The following is a 16,858-nucleotide window of genomic DNA, read 5'->3' as shown; positions in this document are numbered from 1 at the left end:
TTATGAACATGTGGTATGGATAAAACATTTTAGTCAACTCCTGTAGATTGTCCTAGTGAATAAAGGGAAGTTAAAATATTTGAGATAAGAAACCTACGTATTCAGAAACTAATGTAACGTTGTATGTTGACTATACTTCAGTTAAAAAAAGAAAAGAAAACTTATATTTTCTAGCATATTATTAACTTTGTTACTAGGGAGAGTGTATTGATAAGACAATAGCCTATATTCAGAGAGTTTTAAATTTGCTTAGCTTCTGATATAGGTGAATCTCTATTAAAAAAATGGGGTGAGGGAGAGAAATAGAATAGTTTAATGGATAAACATAACTACTTGATAGTGCTTTTTCATTTGTGTTTTCTTTAAATCAGTAATAAGGAAATCTTTTAAACTTTGGTAATAAATTTATTCATAGTAATTTAATGAGGTAATACTATTTTGTGTTGAAGAATAAATGGATGTGTTCTTTCTCTGATTTTTTTTTTTTAATTTTATTTATTTATTTGAGAGTGAGAGAGCATGAGCACGGGAAGAGGCAGAGGAAGAGGGTGAGAGAAGCAGACTTCCCACTGAGCAGGGAGCCAGATGCTGGGCTTGATCCCCATGCCCTGGGACCATGACCTGATCCAAAGACTGATGCTTAACTGACTGAGCCACCCAAACACCCCTCTCTAATTGATTTTTGACTAAACCTTAAAACAAACATATATATTACAAGCAGCTACAAATTGTGTGAAGATCTCTTTCAAATGAACTATAAAATTAAATTACCTTTGGTGCATACAAAGTTTGTTTATTAAAACATACAATCCATTGGAGGGAAGGGGTGGCTGGGAGATGGACATTGGATAGTGTGTATGTTGTCGTGAGCACTGTGTGTTGTGTAAGACTGATGAGTCACAGACCTGTGCCTCTGAAACAAATAATACATTATATGTTAATTTTAAGAAACTCTAAAAAAATTAAATTAAAAATTAAAAAAAAATACAAGCCGTAACATCCATGCACATTGAATTTTTGTAACGTAGCTTTTATTTTTCTCTACTAGTCCTGTGTCTTATTACAAATAATTATAGCATTAATTCTCTTTTAGCAGTAGTTGGATAGGGGTTCAATTTTTATAATTTTTCTTTTCTTTTTTTTTTTTAAAGATTTCAATTTATTTATTTGACAGAGAGAGACAACACGAGCAAGTAGAGTGGGAGAGGGAGAAGCAGGCTTCCTGCTGAGCAGGGAGCCCAATGCCAGGCTTGATCCCAGGACCTGGGGATTGTGACCTGAGCCAAAGGCAGACCCTTAACCAACTGAGCCACCCAGGCACCCCTTATTCTTTATTTTAAATTCTGGTTTTTATTCGTGTAATGGAATTTTTTTGTTCTGTTGCAGCTCAGATAATCAAATGAACTCAGCAAGGAAATAATGTTTACATTAAAACTCTTCCTTTTACTCTGATGAGTGAAAATTTTTCCTTTGTTGTAATCACTTCTGTGATTAAATTATTAGGAAATGAGTACAAGGAAAAAATTTAAAATTCTAATTGGAATTAAAAATATTTAATAAGGAATGTCTGCTTTATTATTTTAACAAAAGTTACTCTTATTTCAGAGATGCTAAATACTAAATTAGTTTAAGCAAGAGTCTTTTTTATTAATGAATGTTAAATTAGTCTTGTAATGATGTATTTTGAGCTTTGAAAGACAAAGGGTAAAGATTACATATAAATGAAATCTCTGTGTTCCTTAGGAAAGACAGTATAGTTTAGTCTTGAAATGTGTTGCAGGGTTTTTGTATGGGGCATATACACATCTGAGAGTGTGGATGCAAGAAGAATATACATCAAAATGCTATTAAAGACAAAATTCAATATTTAGTACTAATTGGAATGTTAGACTGTGTGTATGTGTGTGTATGCATGTGTGCACACACACATGAATAGACCTAAACTATAACCTGAAGAGCAGAGAGAAGGTATCTTGAAGAAAAGGATTAGAACCTTAAGGATCTATGGAACAGTAACAAGTAGCCTGGTCAGTATATATGATGCCAAATCAGCCATTTATATGCAGTTAAGGGTGGTTTTTTCATATTTGGTAAATATGAAATATAAATATTCTATGCAAAATACATATAGTCTGTGTTGTAGCACTTATAGAAGCATGTAAGTTTTGATAAATTAAGCTAAGGTTTTGATTTTCCTGCCCTATAGTTTTTTCATGTCCTTAAAACTAGTTCCAGACTTATCAGACATCTTTTTTTATTTTTTTTTTAAGATTTTATTTATTTATTTGACAGACAGAGATCACAAGAAGGCAGAGAGGCAGGCAGAGAGAGAGGAGGAAGCAGGCTCCCTGGTGAGCAGAGAGCCCAATGTGGGGCTAGAACCCAGGACCCTGGGATCATGATCTGAGCCAAAGGCAGAGGCTTTAAGCTGCTGAGCCACCCAGGCACCCCATTGTCAGACATCTTAAATCAAAGAAAATAAAGGGTTAAACTCAAGGAACTGATGCACCATTGGGATTCAGAAGTGGGAGAGCTAGTTCATTCAAGATATTCCTTAAGACATCCCTCCATTGAACTGTCCTTCACTTTTTAGTGAAGGACACATCTTTTTTATCCACGTCTTTTTTACTTCCCCATCCTGAAGCTGCAGAGCTGTTGGATCATCTGGCATACTCCCAATCTAGTGAAGAAATAAGTGCAAATCAGGGCCGTGGGTTGTTCTACTGTGTCCTTCTTAGTTTCCTAGTAGTTAAATTCTGTACTTAAAAGGAAGTACTAAATGTGACTACTTTTTAATTGCATAGAGACATTTTCTCCTTGCCTGCTTTTTCAAAAGTATATTTGGGTCACTTACAAGAGGAGAAAGGAGTAGAGTTATAATGGTTATGTGCAGTGGCATGAGATTATCTGGCAGCATGAGACCCTTGCCATCAGTGAAGGGACTCTACTCTGGGTTGGTTGGCTTCATAAACTCGCTCTGCCTTTGTTTCTGCATCTTAGAGGTAGAGATACTGTCTACTTGAGAGGTGAAATACTGCATGTAAAGTGTTTTTTGCACAGAAAAGTCATTCAATTACATTGGCTTTTATTTTTTAGGAACCATTCTCATGTATATCTCTACTAATTTTTCTAGTTATTCTTATAAAAATTCTAGTTACTGTTATTGGGAGTCATCTGTAACTTTAAATATGAAATAAAGGAAAATTCTTCTCTGGAAATTGCAGACCAATTGAAGTAGTTCTTGGCAGAAGTATAAGGAATTGCTATAGGAAAGGAGACATTCTGGAATATCTTAATTTTGCCAGTGATTGACGTGATTCCTGTTCTTGTAGAGGAATTGAAACGGTGTGGGAGAATATTACTATAATCTCACCTTGGTATATTCATTTAATAATAAGTAACAGGGATAAAGTGAAGGAGATTATTAGCAAATATGTCCCATTTTAAATTTTATACAATAGTTCTAGCTTTGAAATGCAAAGGAAAAAAAAATAGGGGCCCCTAGCTGGCTCAGTCAGAAGAGCATAGGACTGATCTCAGTCGTGCGTTCAAGCCCCATGTGGGGTGTAGAGATTATTTAAATAAATAAAACTTGAGGAAAAAAAAGAAATGCAAAAAAGTAAAGCACACTTTTGAATTAAAAGAACAATTTATGTTTATTGTCTTATATCTGCAGCACCTGGCAGAATCACGTTTACTGTTTGTTTTTTTCTTAAAAAAATATCTAACAACCAACTAAGAAAGGGTGATTAAAGAGCATATAGCAAAAACAATAAACTTCACTCAAAGAATAATAATATTCAGAACTTCTTGTACTTTATGGATTACTTCTTTGTCATGGAAATAGGTCATAATATATTGTAACAACATCTATATCAATCTGATGCTGTCTCTTTAAATTGAGTCCTTATTTTTCATTCAAAAGACTAACCTACTGTGACCTCATAGGTTCAGGATAAATTCCGGCTGGACCTGTCTGATGAAGAGGCGGTGCATTACATGCAGAGTCTGATCGACGAAAGTGTCCATGCTCTCTTTGCTGCAGTGGTGGAGCAGATTCACAAGTTTGCCCAGGTAAGTTCTCTGAAGGCAGTGCAATTGATCTCAGCTTCTCTGTGTCCTACCCAGAGTCCTCAGGGAGTCATGCTTTTCTCCTGCTAGTGATGTCTTCTCTGCATTTTGTCAAGACTTTTTGACATCAGCCAGCTGATATGAATGTGTTGCATACATTATTAACTCTGAGTCATCCCACTTAAATTTTCATGGTTGTTAACCAGACTGCGGAGTATCAGCATAGGTATTTGTCCTTTGTAGTCAGTGGTGATTGTAAATCTTTCTTGAGAATGATCTTGAGTCTAGCAGAGGCCTTGGCAAGTGAGACTTGAACTGTTGTTGGGTTTTGACAAACAGAGAAGTGCTAGGAAAGGAGTATAGAAGCTGAGAAAAGCAGTGCATACCATGCACTGAAAAAGTCTATCTGTAGACTTACTGTTAGTAGAATCTTGCATGCAGATGTCTGAGGGAGACCTTTTCACACTAGCCTGTGATGGTAAACCCCAAGTTTAAAACCTGGTTTTATTATGAATTTCCTAATGAGGATGATTATGAAAATGGTAAGCAAACAGAAAAATTAGGCCCCTTTCCCTTCCACACACTCACACTCTTCTTCTTGCACACTCCTTCCTGACTTTGCTTATTCTATTATAATTTTACTAATCATCTAATTCTACTAATTGCTTATCTACTTTGCCTTCTTCCTCACCCAGTACTACTGAGTCACTAAGCCTTTTCAGTTTAACCATTTCCTTTTTAGTTTAACCATTTCTTTAATTATCCTTTTCTATCATTTTCTGACTACTAAAATTTTTTGTTCAAGATTTTTTACTTATTTGACAGAGAGAGATCACAGGTAGGCAGAGAAGCAGGCAGAGAGAGAGGAGGAAGCAGGCTCCCTGCTGAGCAGAGAGCCCAATGCGGGGCTTGATCCCAGGACCCTGAGATTATGACCTGAGCTGAAGGCAGAGGCTTAACCCACTGAGCCACCCAGGAGCCCTCCAACTAACATCTTAATCCATTTTTTGTTCTTTAAGATATCTTGGATAACTAAAACCCTTTATAATTCTTCTGTAGTAGTTTTTTCTCCAAGCATTTTTTATCCTTCTAAATATCCCAGTCAGATATATTTTCACAAAATAATGTCTTTTTTTTTTTTTTTCCTTTTTAAATTTCAAGGTGTACAGTGTTTCCTCATTGCTTAACAGTGAAGTCCATTCTCTGGCAGCTCAAGGCTTTCTAGGATATTGTATTCCAAGCTACTCTCCAAGGTGTTTCCCTAATAATCTCTCTGAATATTTTGTTCTTTTCTGTCTCTGTGATTACTTTGCAGCTGCCATTTATTCAGCATAGAATATCCATCTTCTTCAGTGAATCTTTGGTAAACTTCTGCCTACCAAATCTAAGCTGTTGTCTAAGATCTATTCTTAATGCCACTTTGATCTTCCTCTGGATATTTATAGGACTTTTATCTTTATTATGAGTTGCACTTATATTTTGCTTTCTATTATAGATACTTGGATACTTTTTTTTTTAATAACTCCTAAAATACAAACTTCTTGAAGATGGGGCTCTATCTGTTACTCACATATTAGCACAGTGCTTTATCTACTTAAAAAATATCCAAGGAATATAAAGGAGTTTCTTCCTGTAAATGTTAGCTTATTCTCTTTTTCTGGCTTAACAAAAGTTTCTTCTCCCAGAACACCAGTTGGGTCCTGTCATATTACAGGGACCAATCAGGGATTGCTTCCCAGGTTATTACTCCTAACTGGTCACCTCTCAAAGGAATAAACTGATTCAGATGGTCAGTGATTTGTCTAGCTAATGGTAGATCTGAGTCTCCGTATAGCACAGCAGGGTATTTTGGAGCAATCAGGGATAGAAACCAAGAATGGGACAATGACTTCGCTAACGTCATGTGACTAACAAGGAACAGAATCAAGACTTGAACCCAAATCTTTTGACTCCCATATCTAGTATTTTTGAAACTTGTTTTCTTGTCAGTGTCTTGCTTACTGCTATATTATGTTAGGAGTTACTGAAACTTTCCCAGGCATAGCCCTCATAATCCACTTACTTTCCCTCTCCCTTTTTGTGTGTACACTCTTTTTTTTTTTTTCTTTTTTAAAACTCAGATAGTTTTAATATGCTTGAGGTTAGCTAACTTCTGTGTCTTCCTTCTTCCTTCAGAGTTGGTCATTTATATTTCATTTTTGCTCTGTCCTTATTACAGGTGAACAAATTTCTCTCCTTCAAGAGTTTTTAGTCTTGCATACTTCAAGTTTCTCAGTTTTCTTCTTTAGTTCCTCAGCATTTACTGTATAATAGAGCTAAAACGCCACACTTAAAATTAACTCTGCTGCCTGACACCTCATTTCAGATTATCTGTAGCTGTATAGCTCAAAAAACAATAATGATTTATTATTTATGATTTTTCAGTCAAGATTTCAGCCATATCCCACCTATATGGCTCTTTTGTTTCCTGTTACGTCAGGTAAGTTCACTCATTCAGTGGTTTTCAGCTGGTGATTGGATTTTTCTGAAGGATCCAATAGGTTTCACACACCTTCACTTTGGAGCTGCTCTAGATGGTCTGTCTCTGCTTCTCTCACTGTTCCCTACTCTAGCCAGGGCTGCTATTCTGCATGATGATGGCTGTCCCCCCAAGGAATGTGAAAGCGGGGCAGCAGGCCTCTTAGAGCAAGTCAGGAGGCCAGCCCTGGCTCTCAGGGACAAGAGAGGGATTAAGTATGGCATCCTTGAAAACTCAACTGCCACTCATCTAATACATTCTAGCTTAAAGTTTGAGCTTTCATGCAAGGTCTGTGAATGAACTTGTGGTATACTTTATTTATTTATTTTAAGATTTTATTTACTAATCAGAGAGAGAAAGTGAGCGAGCGAGCGAGAGAGAGAGTGAGTGTGAGTAGGGGGAGAAGGAATGGGAGGAGGAGACTCACCACTGAGTAGGGAGCCTGACGTGGAGCTTGAGGCCAGGACCCTGAAGTCATGACCCAGGCTGAAGGCAGATGGTTAACTGACTGAGACACCCACGTGCCCCTGAATTAGTGGTATACTTTAGTTTAGTTTTGAAATTGTTTTGTCAATTTATGAGAGAGAGAGAGAGAGCGAGAGCGAGCGAGCGAGCCTGGGACTGAGACGGGATGGCCAGGGGGAGAGGGAGAGAAAGAATCTAAAGCAGACTCCCTGCTGAGAAGGGAGCCTGATGTGGAGCTTGATCTCATGACCTGAGACCATGACCTGAGCCAGAATCAAGAGTCCGATGGATTAACTGACGGAGCCACCCAGGTGCCCCAGAAGGACTACTTTTTAAAATTCCTTGTATTAAAAATACAGGAGAGAAAAGGCTAGATTAAAAAGGGACCACATTCTTATTTGAAGGAGGTAGTAACAGAAGGACCTTTCTTTACCAATGTCTCTGGGCCTCAGTTTCCACATCTGTAAAGTGATTGGCATTGAGATAGAAACTAAATTTGATCTCTTGTCAGAGATAGACACAAAGGTTAATTGCTTTCCGCATATAAAGCTGATCTTGACTATTGCCAAGACTGAAAGTAAATGAAACCCTCAGCACCGATGGTTAAATTACGAAGATTGTTCAGAACCAAGAGTTAATGCATATACCTTTTCTATTCATAGAGAAAATAAGAATATGGCTAATTATAAATTGGTAATAGAGGTGGATGTACTTTTAACTTAGACTTGGGAAAGATAATTTTATAAGCATGAACTAACAGGATCATATTTACTGGAAAGAAATATTAAGTCTTTCTTAGGTTTCTATTTTTTAGTTCTTCATTAAAATGGTAGATAAGATGTAGTAATCCTGGATAAATAGTTATTTTAAATTACTTTGGCCTTCGTCATTACAAATTCTCGAACTAGGTTAGATTCTTAATAACAAAATAGTACTTTTTATCTAAAATCAAGACCATAAGGGGGTGCCTGGGTGGCTCAGTTAGTTAAGCATCTGCCTTTGGCTCAGGTCATGATCCCAGGGTCCTGGGGCTGAGTCCTGCATCGGGCTTCTTGCCCAACAGGCAGCCTGCTTCTGCCTCTCCCCTTGCCTGCCATTGTCCCTGCTTGTGCTCTCTCTCTCTCTGTTAAATAAATAAATAAAATCTTTAAAAAAAGAAAAAAAAATCAAGGCCGTAGCAGCATGAATATGAATTAAGAGCAACTATCTAGATGATTCCAGCAATGTAGAGACCACCAGTGTCATCCTAGATAGGTAATAGTGGAGACTTAATACAGCATGAGTATTTATATAGACAAAATTTTTTACATCATCATATCTCAGTGCTCCATTTTACAGTGAGAGATAATCATATCTGGGACAATACCTTTATTTATTTGAGCTGTGTTTCATACAGTACTTCACTATTTTTTAACATTATATAAGCTCTACTGTAACCACAAAAGTGAGTTTTAACATTTTCCCCACTTAAAGATGGGTGGGCTGACCCACATAAAAAGTTGTTTCCTAGCTTACCAAATTCAAGTCTTTACCAGAATATCCATAATATTCTACATCCTAAGAAATGAACTTGACAATGCTTGGGTTTCGTTAAATAAGTCACCACTGCCTGTACTCATTACCTGTGCCTATATTCTTGTGCAGCTGAAACAATATCAAAATCAGAGTAACCCAAGGATGTTTAATTTCACTGGAATTTGCTTAGGCATTGAAGATTACAAGAGGTACTAAATACAATTTTAACCTCATGTAAATCTTTTCAAATTAAGAAATTACGAAGCATAGCTATTTCTTTTTAAAGATTTTATTTATTATTTTATTTTAAAGATAGTGAACAAGCAAGTGAGCATGAGGGGAAGGGCAGAGGGAGAGGGAAAAGCAGACTCTGTCCAGAGCACAGAGCCCAGTGAGACCCCCAGGACCCTGAGATCATGACCTGAGTCAAAATCAAGAATTGATTACCTGACTGAGCCTTCCAGGCACCCTGAAGCTTAGCTATTTCTTTCTTTTTCTTTTTTTTTTTTTTTTTCTTAAAGATTTTACTTCTTTATTTGACAGACAGAGATCACAAGTAGGCAGAGAGGCAGGCAGAGAGAGAGGAAGGGAAGCAGGCTCCCTGCTGAACAGAGAGCCCAACGTGGGGCTCGATCCCAGGACCCTGGGACCATGACCTGAGCCAAAGGCAGAGGTATCAACCCACTGAGCCACCCAGGCACCCCTTAGCTATTTCTTAATTAATCTCTGCAGTTTATTTTTTCTTTGAACTGACACTTCTAGATGCTGTATATTTTCTAAGTAGTGACTATATATTTTCTAAGTAATACTTAGAATAAATGACATGCATGTGCAAATCTGGATGATCAACATCTATTTTTTTGGTCACTCATAACATTTATAATAAGGATGTATACTGCTAATTGATTTAGGCTAATTTTACTGCATTTCTGTTAATCACTGTGGATTCTAGGACAATTTTCTAAAAATGGAGGTAAAGTAATTGATACATGTTAACAAAAATTATAGTTGTTTCAGCATAAAAGAAATTATAGTCTAAAAGAAGACTATAAAATTGCCACATACAACTATTATATTGCATGCTGAAAAGACTTATTTTCTTCCATCGTACCATTCCGAAGGAAGGGTAGAGATTAAGCACTGCAATATTTGTTGCCTAGCAACACCCACCTATTAGTGATACAAATTTTCCACTGAAAAACACTTTTATTTAGGTCATTGTCTTTGAGATTGCATCATCAGAACTCTTGTCCCCACTGAAATGATCTTTAAAGGGCTTTCTACTCTTGTCCGCACAGAAAGGTAGAGGTCACTTAGTTTGTGTCATTTACTGCTCTAAAACTAGCCTTTGGTTGGTAATCTCTCACATGACAGCCCGTTTCTTCTCTGTTTCTGCTTTCTCCTGTCTCTCTCTCTCCACTGATTGATGAGAGAAGGCTGAAGAGCGAGGTGTGGTTTCCTTTCATCTTAGTACATACTGATCTAATTAATTGAATCTTGGTAGATTAACCAGGGTTAGAGATGTATTTTTTGTAGACAGAGTAAAACAGTAAGAACAGATGGCATTCAGAAAGTTTACCGAAGTTCCAGCTCAAGATACTGGGAGCACTGCTTTACATTTGGTAAGAATCCTTAATTAACCCCCGTGGTGTTCAAGGGGAGAAAAGCTCAGATCCAAGCAGAGGGGCACATGAACATGCAGTCATATATTATGTGCCTTTAACTGAAGAGAATTCAACTTTATATATTTGTGGTGATTTCAAAGACAAACAAACAGTGAAAGGAGACAGACAGTGTGGTTATTCTGCCTCATGTTTTTTTTTTTTAACAGCATATATCCTAATAAAGGTGAGAAGAGCTTCTTCAGGGATGTTTCAGATCCCAAGTGTCTCCTATGACATGACACCTTGCCATGCTGAGTGTGACTCCAATTACCGGGGATTCTCGTTTTTTTGTACAATGGGGCTTCTAAGTGCAGGCCATCCATCTGCCCCTTCTGCTGCTCAAAGAAACCCGAGGGGTTTTTTTTTTTTTGCATTAGTATTAAGGGAAAAGCTTCCTGTTCTGAACTTTTGGAGAGATGACTATATGTAATGTGTTGCCTTCTGAGGAGTTTTTTTTGTTTTGTTTTATTTGAGTAATTTTGTTTGTTTATGTTCCTGGTTTACCTTTATGTGCTGACCCTAACACCTCAGCCCCATGTAGGATGTTTGGTCTGTAACTGCTGTACTCTCTGATCTACTTTGAGAGCGCATAGATGCAAAAAATAACCTAGGAGAAGAGAATAGAGCATTTTTCTGAGTTTATGTTATGTACCTTATTTTATCATTAGGAATAAAAAAAAAAGTATAAAATATTTAATTGAACAAAACAAAAAGTATTGAATTCTTTAGCCAAAGAGAAATTTTTCTCAAAAACCAAGCTTTTCTTTTTAATTTAGTTAATAACTTTCTAAAGACATAGATGATTCCCAGGCCAGTGGCTTAAATAAATAACTATCACAATACCATTATACCATATGAAAGTATTTTGTATCATTTTGTGTCCCAGATCTATTCCTCATTTATCTGAATTATCCTGGGAGGAATAAAAATTAACAACAAAGAAACAATAGTAATAGTAATAATTACAGCCTATTGTACACTTAGAAGTATGAGAAATTACATAAAGAACTTTCTCTGTATCACCTTTTTTTTTTTTTTTTTGTATCACCTTTTTAATCCTCACGCCTGTGCGTGAATTACCGGGCCTGTTTTACAGAAGAGAAAAACCAAGGCTGAGATTAAGTAACTCATGGTCTTAGGGTTAATGTGGGACAGATTCAAACCCAGACCACAGGTTGTAGAAATTTTAGTTTCTATGTCATGTTTTTCTTGATACATATGTTTAAGCTTTAAATTATTAGAGATGAGTGGATTTTGTTGTGAGTTGTGAGTTTTAAAAAATATACTTGTAAATTTAAGAAAATGATCTTTAACTTTGCTCTCCTTAATGTTTCATCTGCCCCTCAAAAGGAAAAAAAACAAAACAAAACAGCTATGCAAACAGCTAAGAGAGTGTGCTATAAAAAGGAGTCATTGGAACCAGTTAATCCCAGATAAATATGATAAATGTGGGGTAACATTTATTTTGCACATTGACCGTAAGCCAGTCCTGAATTTTATTGCCCCCCACATGCTCTCGGGTGGCTGTGTAGTCAGCCCTGCTGCACGAGTAGCCATCAGAACCCACCATGTTTAAAAACAGCATACAGGCACTTGTGACACTACAAATGTTTTAAAGTCTTAAGAATAATTACTGTAATAGCAGCAGTTAGCAGAGTGCCCCATAATTTTTGGCTAAAATGCCCTACAGTTTATTTTTCATCTGTAGAGATTTAATTTCCTTGTCTTCTGGGGGGCAAGTTTTCAAACACTTGAGTATAATCCATGGTAAGATTTGTCTGTTTGCTTCATTAACTGCTTTTAGGAAAGTTAGTTGTCATGCTGTTGTTTCCCTGCCCCTCTGTTGTATCAAACCCTTTTATATAAATTCATCAGGGAGTTGAATGTTTTGGGACTGACTCTGCTACATAGTATTACTGATTTCTTTTCCCCCGCAGACAGACGCTCACAAGTATTTAGGTGACCTGTTAGAGTGTTCAGTAGTAGTGTTTCTCCCACACATACAAACATACGTATCCACATGTGTGGATTTCCTTGTTTCCAGGATATGTAGACTTCGTAGCATGTCTGTGAGAACCCTCCACAGTTTGGCTCTAACCCGCATTTTCAACTTCAGTAATCTTCCACCAGCCTTCAAAAAGAAAAAGAGTCTTCTTTGTAGCTCTGATGATTTACCCCCATGGCTCTTTCTCATACCCAATAATTCCCTCAACCCCTCACAAACAATCCACCTCTGCTTGTTGCCTGGAATGAGTTCCCCACCCATTGCCCAACGTTTGGATATACTTGTGTGTGTATGAGTGGTGACCTGTGTATGAGCCGTATAGGTCTTCAGGCTTTTTTTGTCTTGAGTATCACAGGGACTCTCACAAAACCTGAGCTGTTCCTGTCACATAGTCACATAGTAGGCAACAAATAAATGTATGTGATTTTATATACGTGCCAACAACCATTTGAGAAGTTTATTTTTATTTTCTCTGATATTGTCTTCTAGAAGATATTTAAACAACTTCTTAAATCAGAAATTATATTCCTTTTAAAAGCATTAAAGCTGAATCTTACCATATTATTGCTAGAATCACTTTAAATTGTATCAGATTAAAATCAGTCAACATCTGTCACATTTTTACACATATACATGAATATGCACACATACCCACAAATATTTGTCAGTGAGGGTTTTTTTTCCCCCTTCATTGTTTTTTCTTAGAGTAATAGTGAGGTAAAGTTAATGGAAACAAAATTATGTTGCCCATGTCCAGAATTCTTATTTCCTCCAAGATGTTGCCAGCATATATTTTACTGAACAAGGTGGCGCATGAGTTATGGGTGACTCAGTTATGTTCACGCAAACAATTAAGAGTTGTCCGTACTGGGGCGCCTGGGTGGCTCAGTGGGTTAAAGCCTCTGCCTTCGGCTCAGGTTGTGATCTCAGGGTTCTGGGATAGAGCCCCGCGTTAGGCTCTCTGCTCAGCAGGGAGCCTTTCTTTCTCTGCCTGCCTCTCTGCCTACTTATGATCTGTCAAATAAAATCTTTAAAAAAAAAAAAAAAAAAAGTTGTCCGTACTGGGAGTGGTGACTGGCAGCATCCGTACATGTTAAAGACAACCATTAACCCTTGCAGATTAAATTTATATTAGCCAGTTCTCAGAAGTAATGGGTAGCATTCTCTGAATTTCACTGAATGCTAATTTTGAGAAATAATGAAGAGAGGTACAGTGTTCCACATCTCTTTATAAGCAATATCTGAGGTAACTGTGGGGGTGCCTAGCATAAAATAGGTACTACAAACATTGGTTTCTTTCATTTCCAATTGATATTTTAATATCAAACACTGTTATTGTGTTGGCCACCACACAGTCCATGACTGGGCCTCCTTGTTCTTTCAGGACTGCTGTCTTTGATTTGATTCCAGATCGGTTCTGGAATGAAGTGGGTGCACTCTGTGGAATAAGTTAACAGCTTTTCAGTAGCTAAAAATGTCATGCCAAGAACTAAGCATTTTTTAGAACTATAGACTCTGTTGTTTGTCTTTCTTTGTGAAATTGAAGCTAATTACTTTCTACTTGTTTATCTTTTTTTTTATAGTACTGGAGAAAATGAAATTGGACTTGGCACATCAGGATGTTTGGCTCTGTAAGAAAACTACTTTAGAAGCAACCTCTGTATAAGGAAGACTTCTGAGTAACAAGAGAACATTTGATATTCAAGATACCATATATCCTAAATGTTATATGGTGCCTGAATTCAGTTTCTTTGGATGTCATTGCTTAAATATGGTCTTGAAGGGTTTGTTTTGAAATATTGTATATATTTATTTTCAAATATACACATTGTTAATAAGCTAAGAAGTGAGAAATGTATTCCAGGATCATGTACATATTATAAGAGTTCTGGAAGAATTTTATGTTGAAATAGTAAAATATTTTAGTCTTTGAGTTTGGAATGTCCTTTTTTTAAAAAAAAATAATCTCTTCACATCAGAACAGTAGTTATGAGTTTGGATTATCTCAGTCAAGAAGACTTTTTTGGTTTGTCTTTCCCTCTGCCATTTCCCTCTCTCTCCCCACTCATGTTTGTTTTTGCTTAAGTTGTAATACTTGAAGCTTTACATATTGTGGCTCATTCTTTTACAGTTCAACAATTACTACATATACGTCAAATAAGACAGTCATTTTCTCTCACTTTTAAATATAAATCTTATTTGAAAACTATGGTTAGTTTACAGTTCTCCTACCTTGTAAGTACATCAAGCAGGATATGTAAATGTAGCAATCTGAATTACTTGCCAAAAGGTCATAATGACAGCAGCTTTTAGTGTTGAGCCCAAGATATTTTTACATATACATGTAAGCATAAATTGTCTTTCTGCAATAAATACATTTTTGATGCAAACTTACTTTTCAAAAGGTTTTTGAAATAGCTTTACTAGACCTTCATGTAATACATCCTTTCTGATTTAAGCAATATGATTTCTTATCTTTTAAGACTAAAAGTCCTGCTAATTCATCTAGCCTCCTTGCCTCATGGAACGTTAGGAAAAGAGCACATACAAAAATAGAAGAGTAACACTATCCTAATCCTTGCATATTAATGTGTGGCATAGTTATGTGATTTTGTTTTGGAAGAAAAACAGTATCTCATTCTTCTGGTGCTGAATATTAATATCCAATAACAGAAAAGATTAGAAAGTTAAATGGAGGCACGGTTTCAAAGATTGCCCTTAATTACAGTGTTTGTTTGTTACCACATCCTTGTATCTGGGAGTTTGGCCCTTTTTAGAGTGGGGTTCCCAGCTGGATAGAAAGCACATAATTAGGAGACGACCTAGAGGCTCATGGAGTATGGTTTGTGGGAAACATACATGCTGATTTGAAAACCAGAAAACATGAAAAGATCTCTGCAAAGCATCATAAGAGAGTGATGCCCACATGAGCTGGAAGTTCCATTCTCTATCTTGCTTCTTCTGTGCTTGACATGTTTATATCACTTTCTGTTGCCAAGAAGTTCTGAACCCATCTGCATTCTCATTCTTTGAGTTCTATTTCTCTATTTCTGTTGGCTTTGAAAACTTTTCCTGAAATGGCCCTGTTGAAAGTGGCCAACCTTCTGAACTCTTAAAATTCCTTTTTTTCTTTAAGATGTATTTTTTATTTGAAAGAGAGAAACAACGCACGCATGCCTGCGAGGAGGGACGTGTGGAGGGAGAGGGAGAGTCCCAAGCAGGCTCCGTGCTGAATGTGGAGCCTGACTTGGGGCTTGATTTCAGCACCTTGAGATCACAACTTGAGCTAAAACCAAGACTCCAATGATCAACTGACTGTGCCAGCCTGGCGTCCGTCTTATAATTGTTTACAGTTTTTTAATTGGCATTTAGTAAAGGTGGGTGTTTTTATTATACTTGCATCTTCCATTTCAGAGGTTTGGCAAACTTCTATAAAGGGACAAGGTAGTAAATATGTTAACCTTTGGAAAGCATATAATCTTCATCACAACAATTCAACTCTGCTGTTAGAGAAGAAAAAGCAGCCAGAGACAACCTATAAGCAAATGGGCCTGGTCAGATCTGACACTTGGGCCTTAATCTGTTGATCCATTTGAACTAAGTATAAGGCAAAAACTTATCATCCTACCCTTTATAAACTCCACTGCACTTTGCATAGATAGTAATATGTTTATAGTATGCCTCTATGAATTATTTTGGACCAATACAAAATTCTATAAGGGCCAACACAGTTGTTAAGGAGAGTTGATCATGAATAACCTTGTATTCAGTGCAAACTAGGTAAGAATTATATGGGAGACAATGTTTTCTAAGGAGGAAGATGAGTATTGGGTAAGGAAAGACCATCTTTGAAGACAGACAGTGGCCATCGTTTTGCTGAGAGCATTTTGGCTGCGGGTGGTGCGCCTACATCAGAAACAAAAGTGATTTATCAGTCCCAGTTTCTATTGCTCAAAGCAACCTCTTTGCTCCTACTGTTTTCCCCAAACTCCATTGTTTTTCTTGTTCAGGGATCTTTACTGTGTGGTCTTTAGGTCTCTTGATTGTCATTGCCTTTCACATTCTGTCAGTGTTTGACTTTTGAGAACTGTGTGAGGACATGGTGTTTTAATCCAAAAGTGTGGGTACCCTAGTCATGTACTTCAAGTATTCAGAGTGACAGTTCTGAGTGGGGGAGAAAAAATGTTGATGGCAGCTGCTGAGAGTAGGGCTGCAAAGGTGAAGAAGGAAGTAAAGTGTGATTCACATTCCTAAAGCTAAAGTGTTGATAGCACCCGATTTCTGCCAGTCTCTATACACCAGGGTTTGATGTTCCCCAGCTCACTTATATTACAGAGTTTTCAGTTGAGTGTGTAATGTACTAACAAAAGTGGACATTATAAGGCCTTACGGTTACATATTAGGACTCTGCCAATTGCTTCATGTGTTTATCCCATTATTCTATATAACAGTCCTATGAGATAGAATTGTGTCCCCGTTTTCCAGAATTTTAAGACAACTGAACCATCGACCCAAAGTTAGGCTGTACTTGAGAGCTGAATTGGGATCTGAAGTTGAATTACTTAGATTCCAGTGACCACATTTTGACCATCAAATTCTCTTGGCCTTCATTTCTCACTG

General features: G+C 37.0%; 1 protein-coding gene across 2 annotated transcripts in view; it reads left to right on the top strand.

Annotated features, from left to right (window-relative positions):
- PIK3C3 (phosphatidylinositol 3-kinase catalytic subunit type 3) overlaps positions 1-14,628 on the top strand; it is a 141,760-nt gene extending 127,132 nt beyond the window's left edge. For both annotated transcript variants that reach the window (XM_082698240.1, XM_082698239.1), the window contains 2 exons: positions 3,949-4,074; positions 13,822-14,628. In XM_082698240.1, the coding sequence (XP_082554366.1) occupies positions 3,949-4,074; positions 13,822-13,836 (141 nt within the window). In that variant the 3' untranslated portion in view covers positions 13,837-14,628. The remainder of the gene's footprint in view (positions 1-3,948; positions 4,075-13,821) is intronic.
- The last annotated feature ends 2,230 nt before the right edge of the window (positions 14,629-16,858 follow it).

This window comes from Mustela nivalis (assembly GCF_964662115.1).
Source record: "Mustela nivalis genome assembly, chromosome: 14".
Taxonomy (NCBI): domain Eukaryota; kingdom Metazoa; phylum Chordata; class Mammalia; order Carnivora; family Mustelidae; genus Mustela; species Mustela nivalis.
Note: the sequence above shows the minus strand (reverse complement) of the source record. Positions and strands in the feature narration are given on the sequence as shown.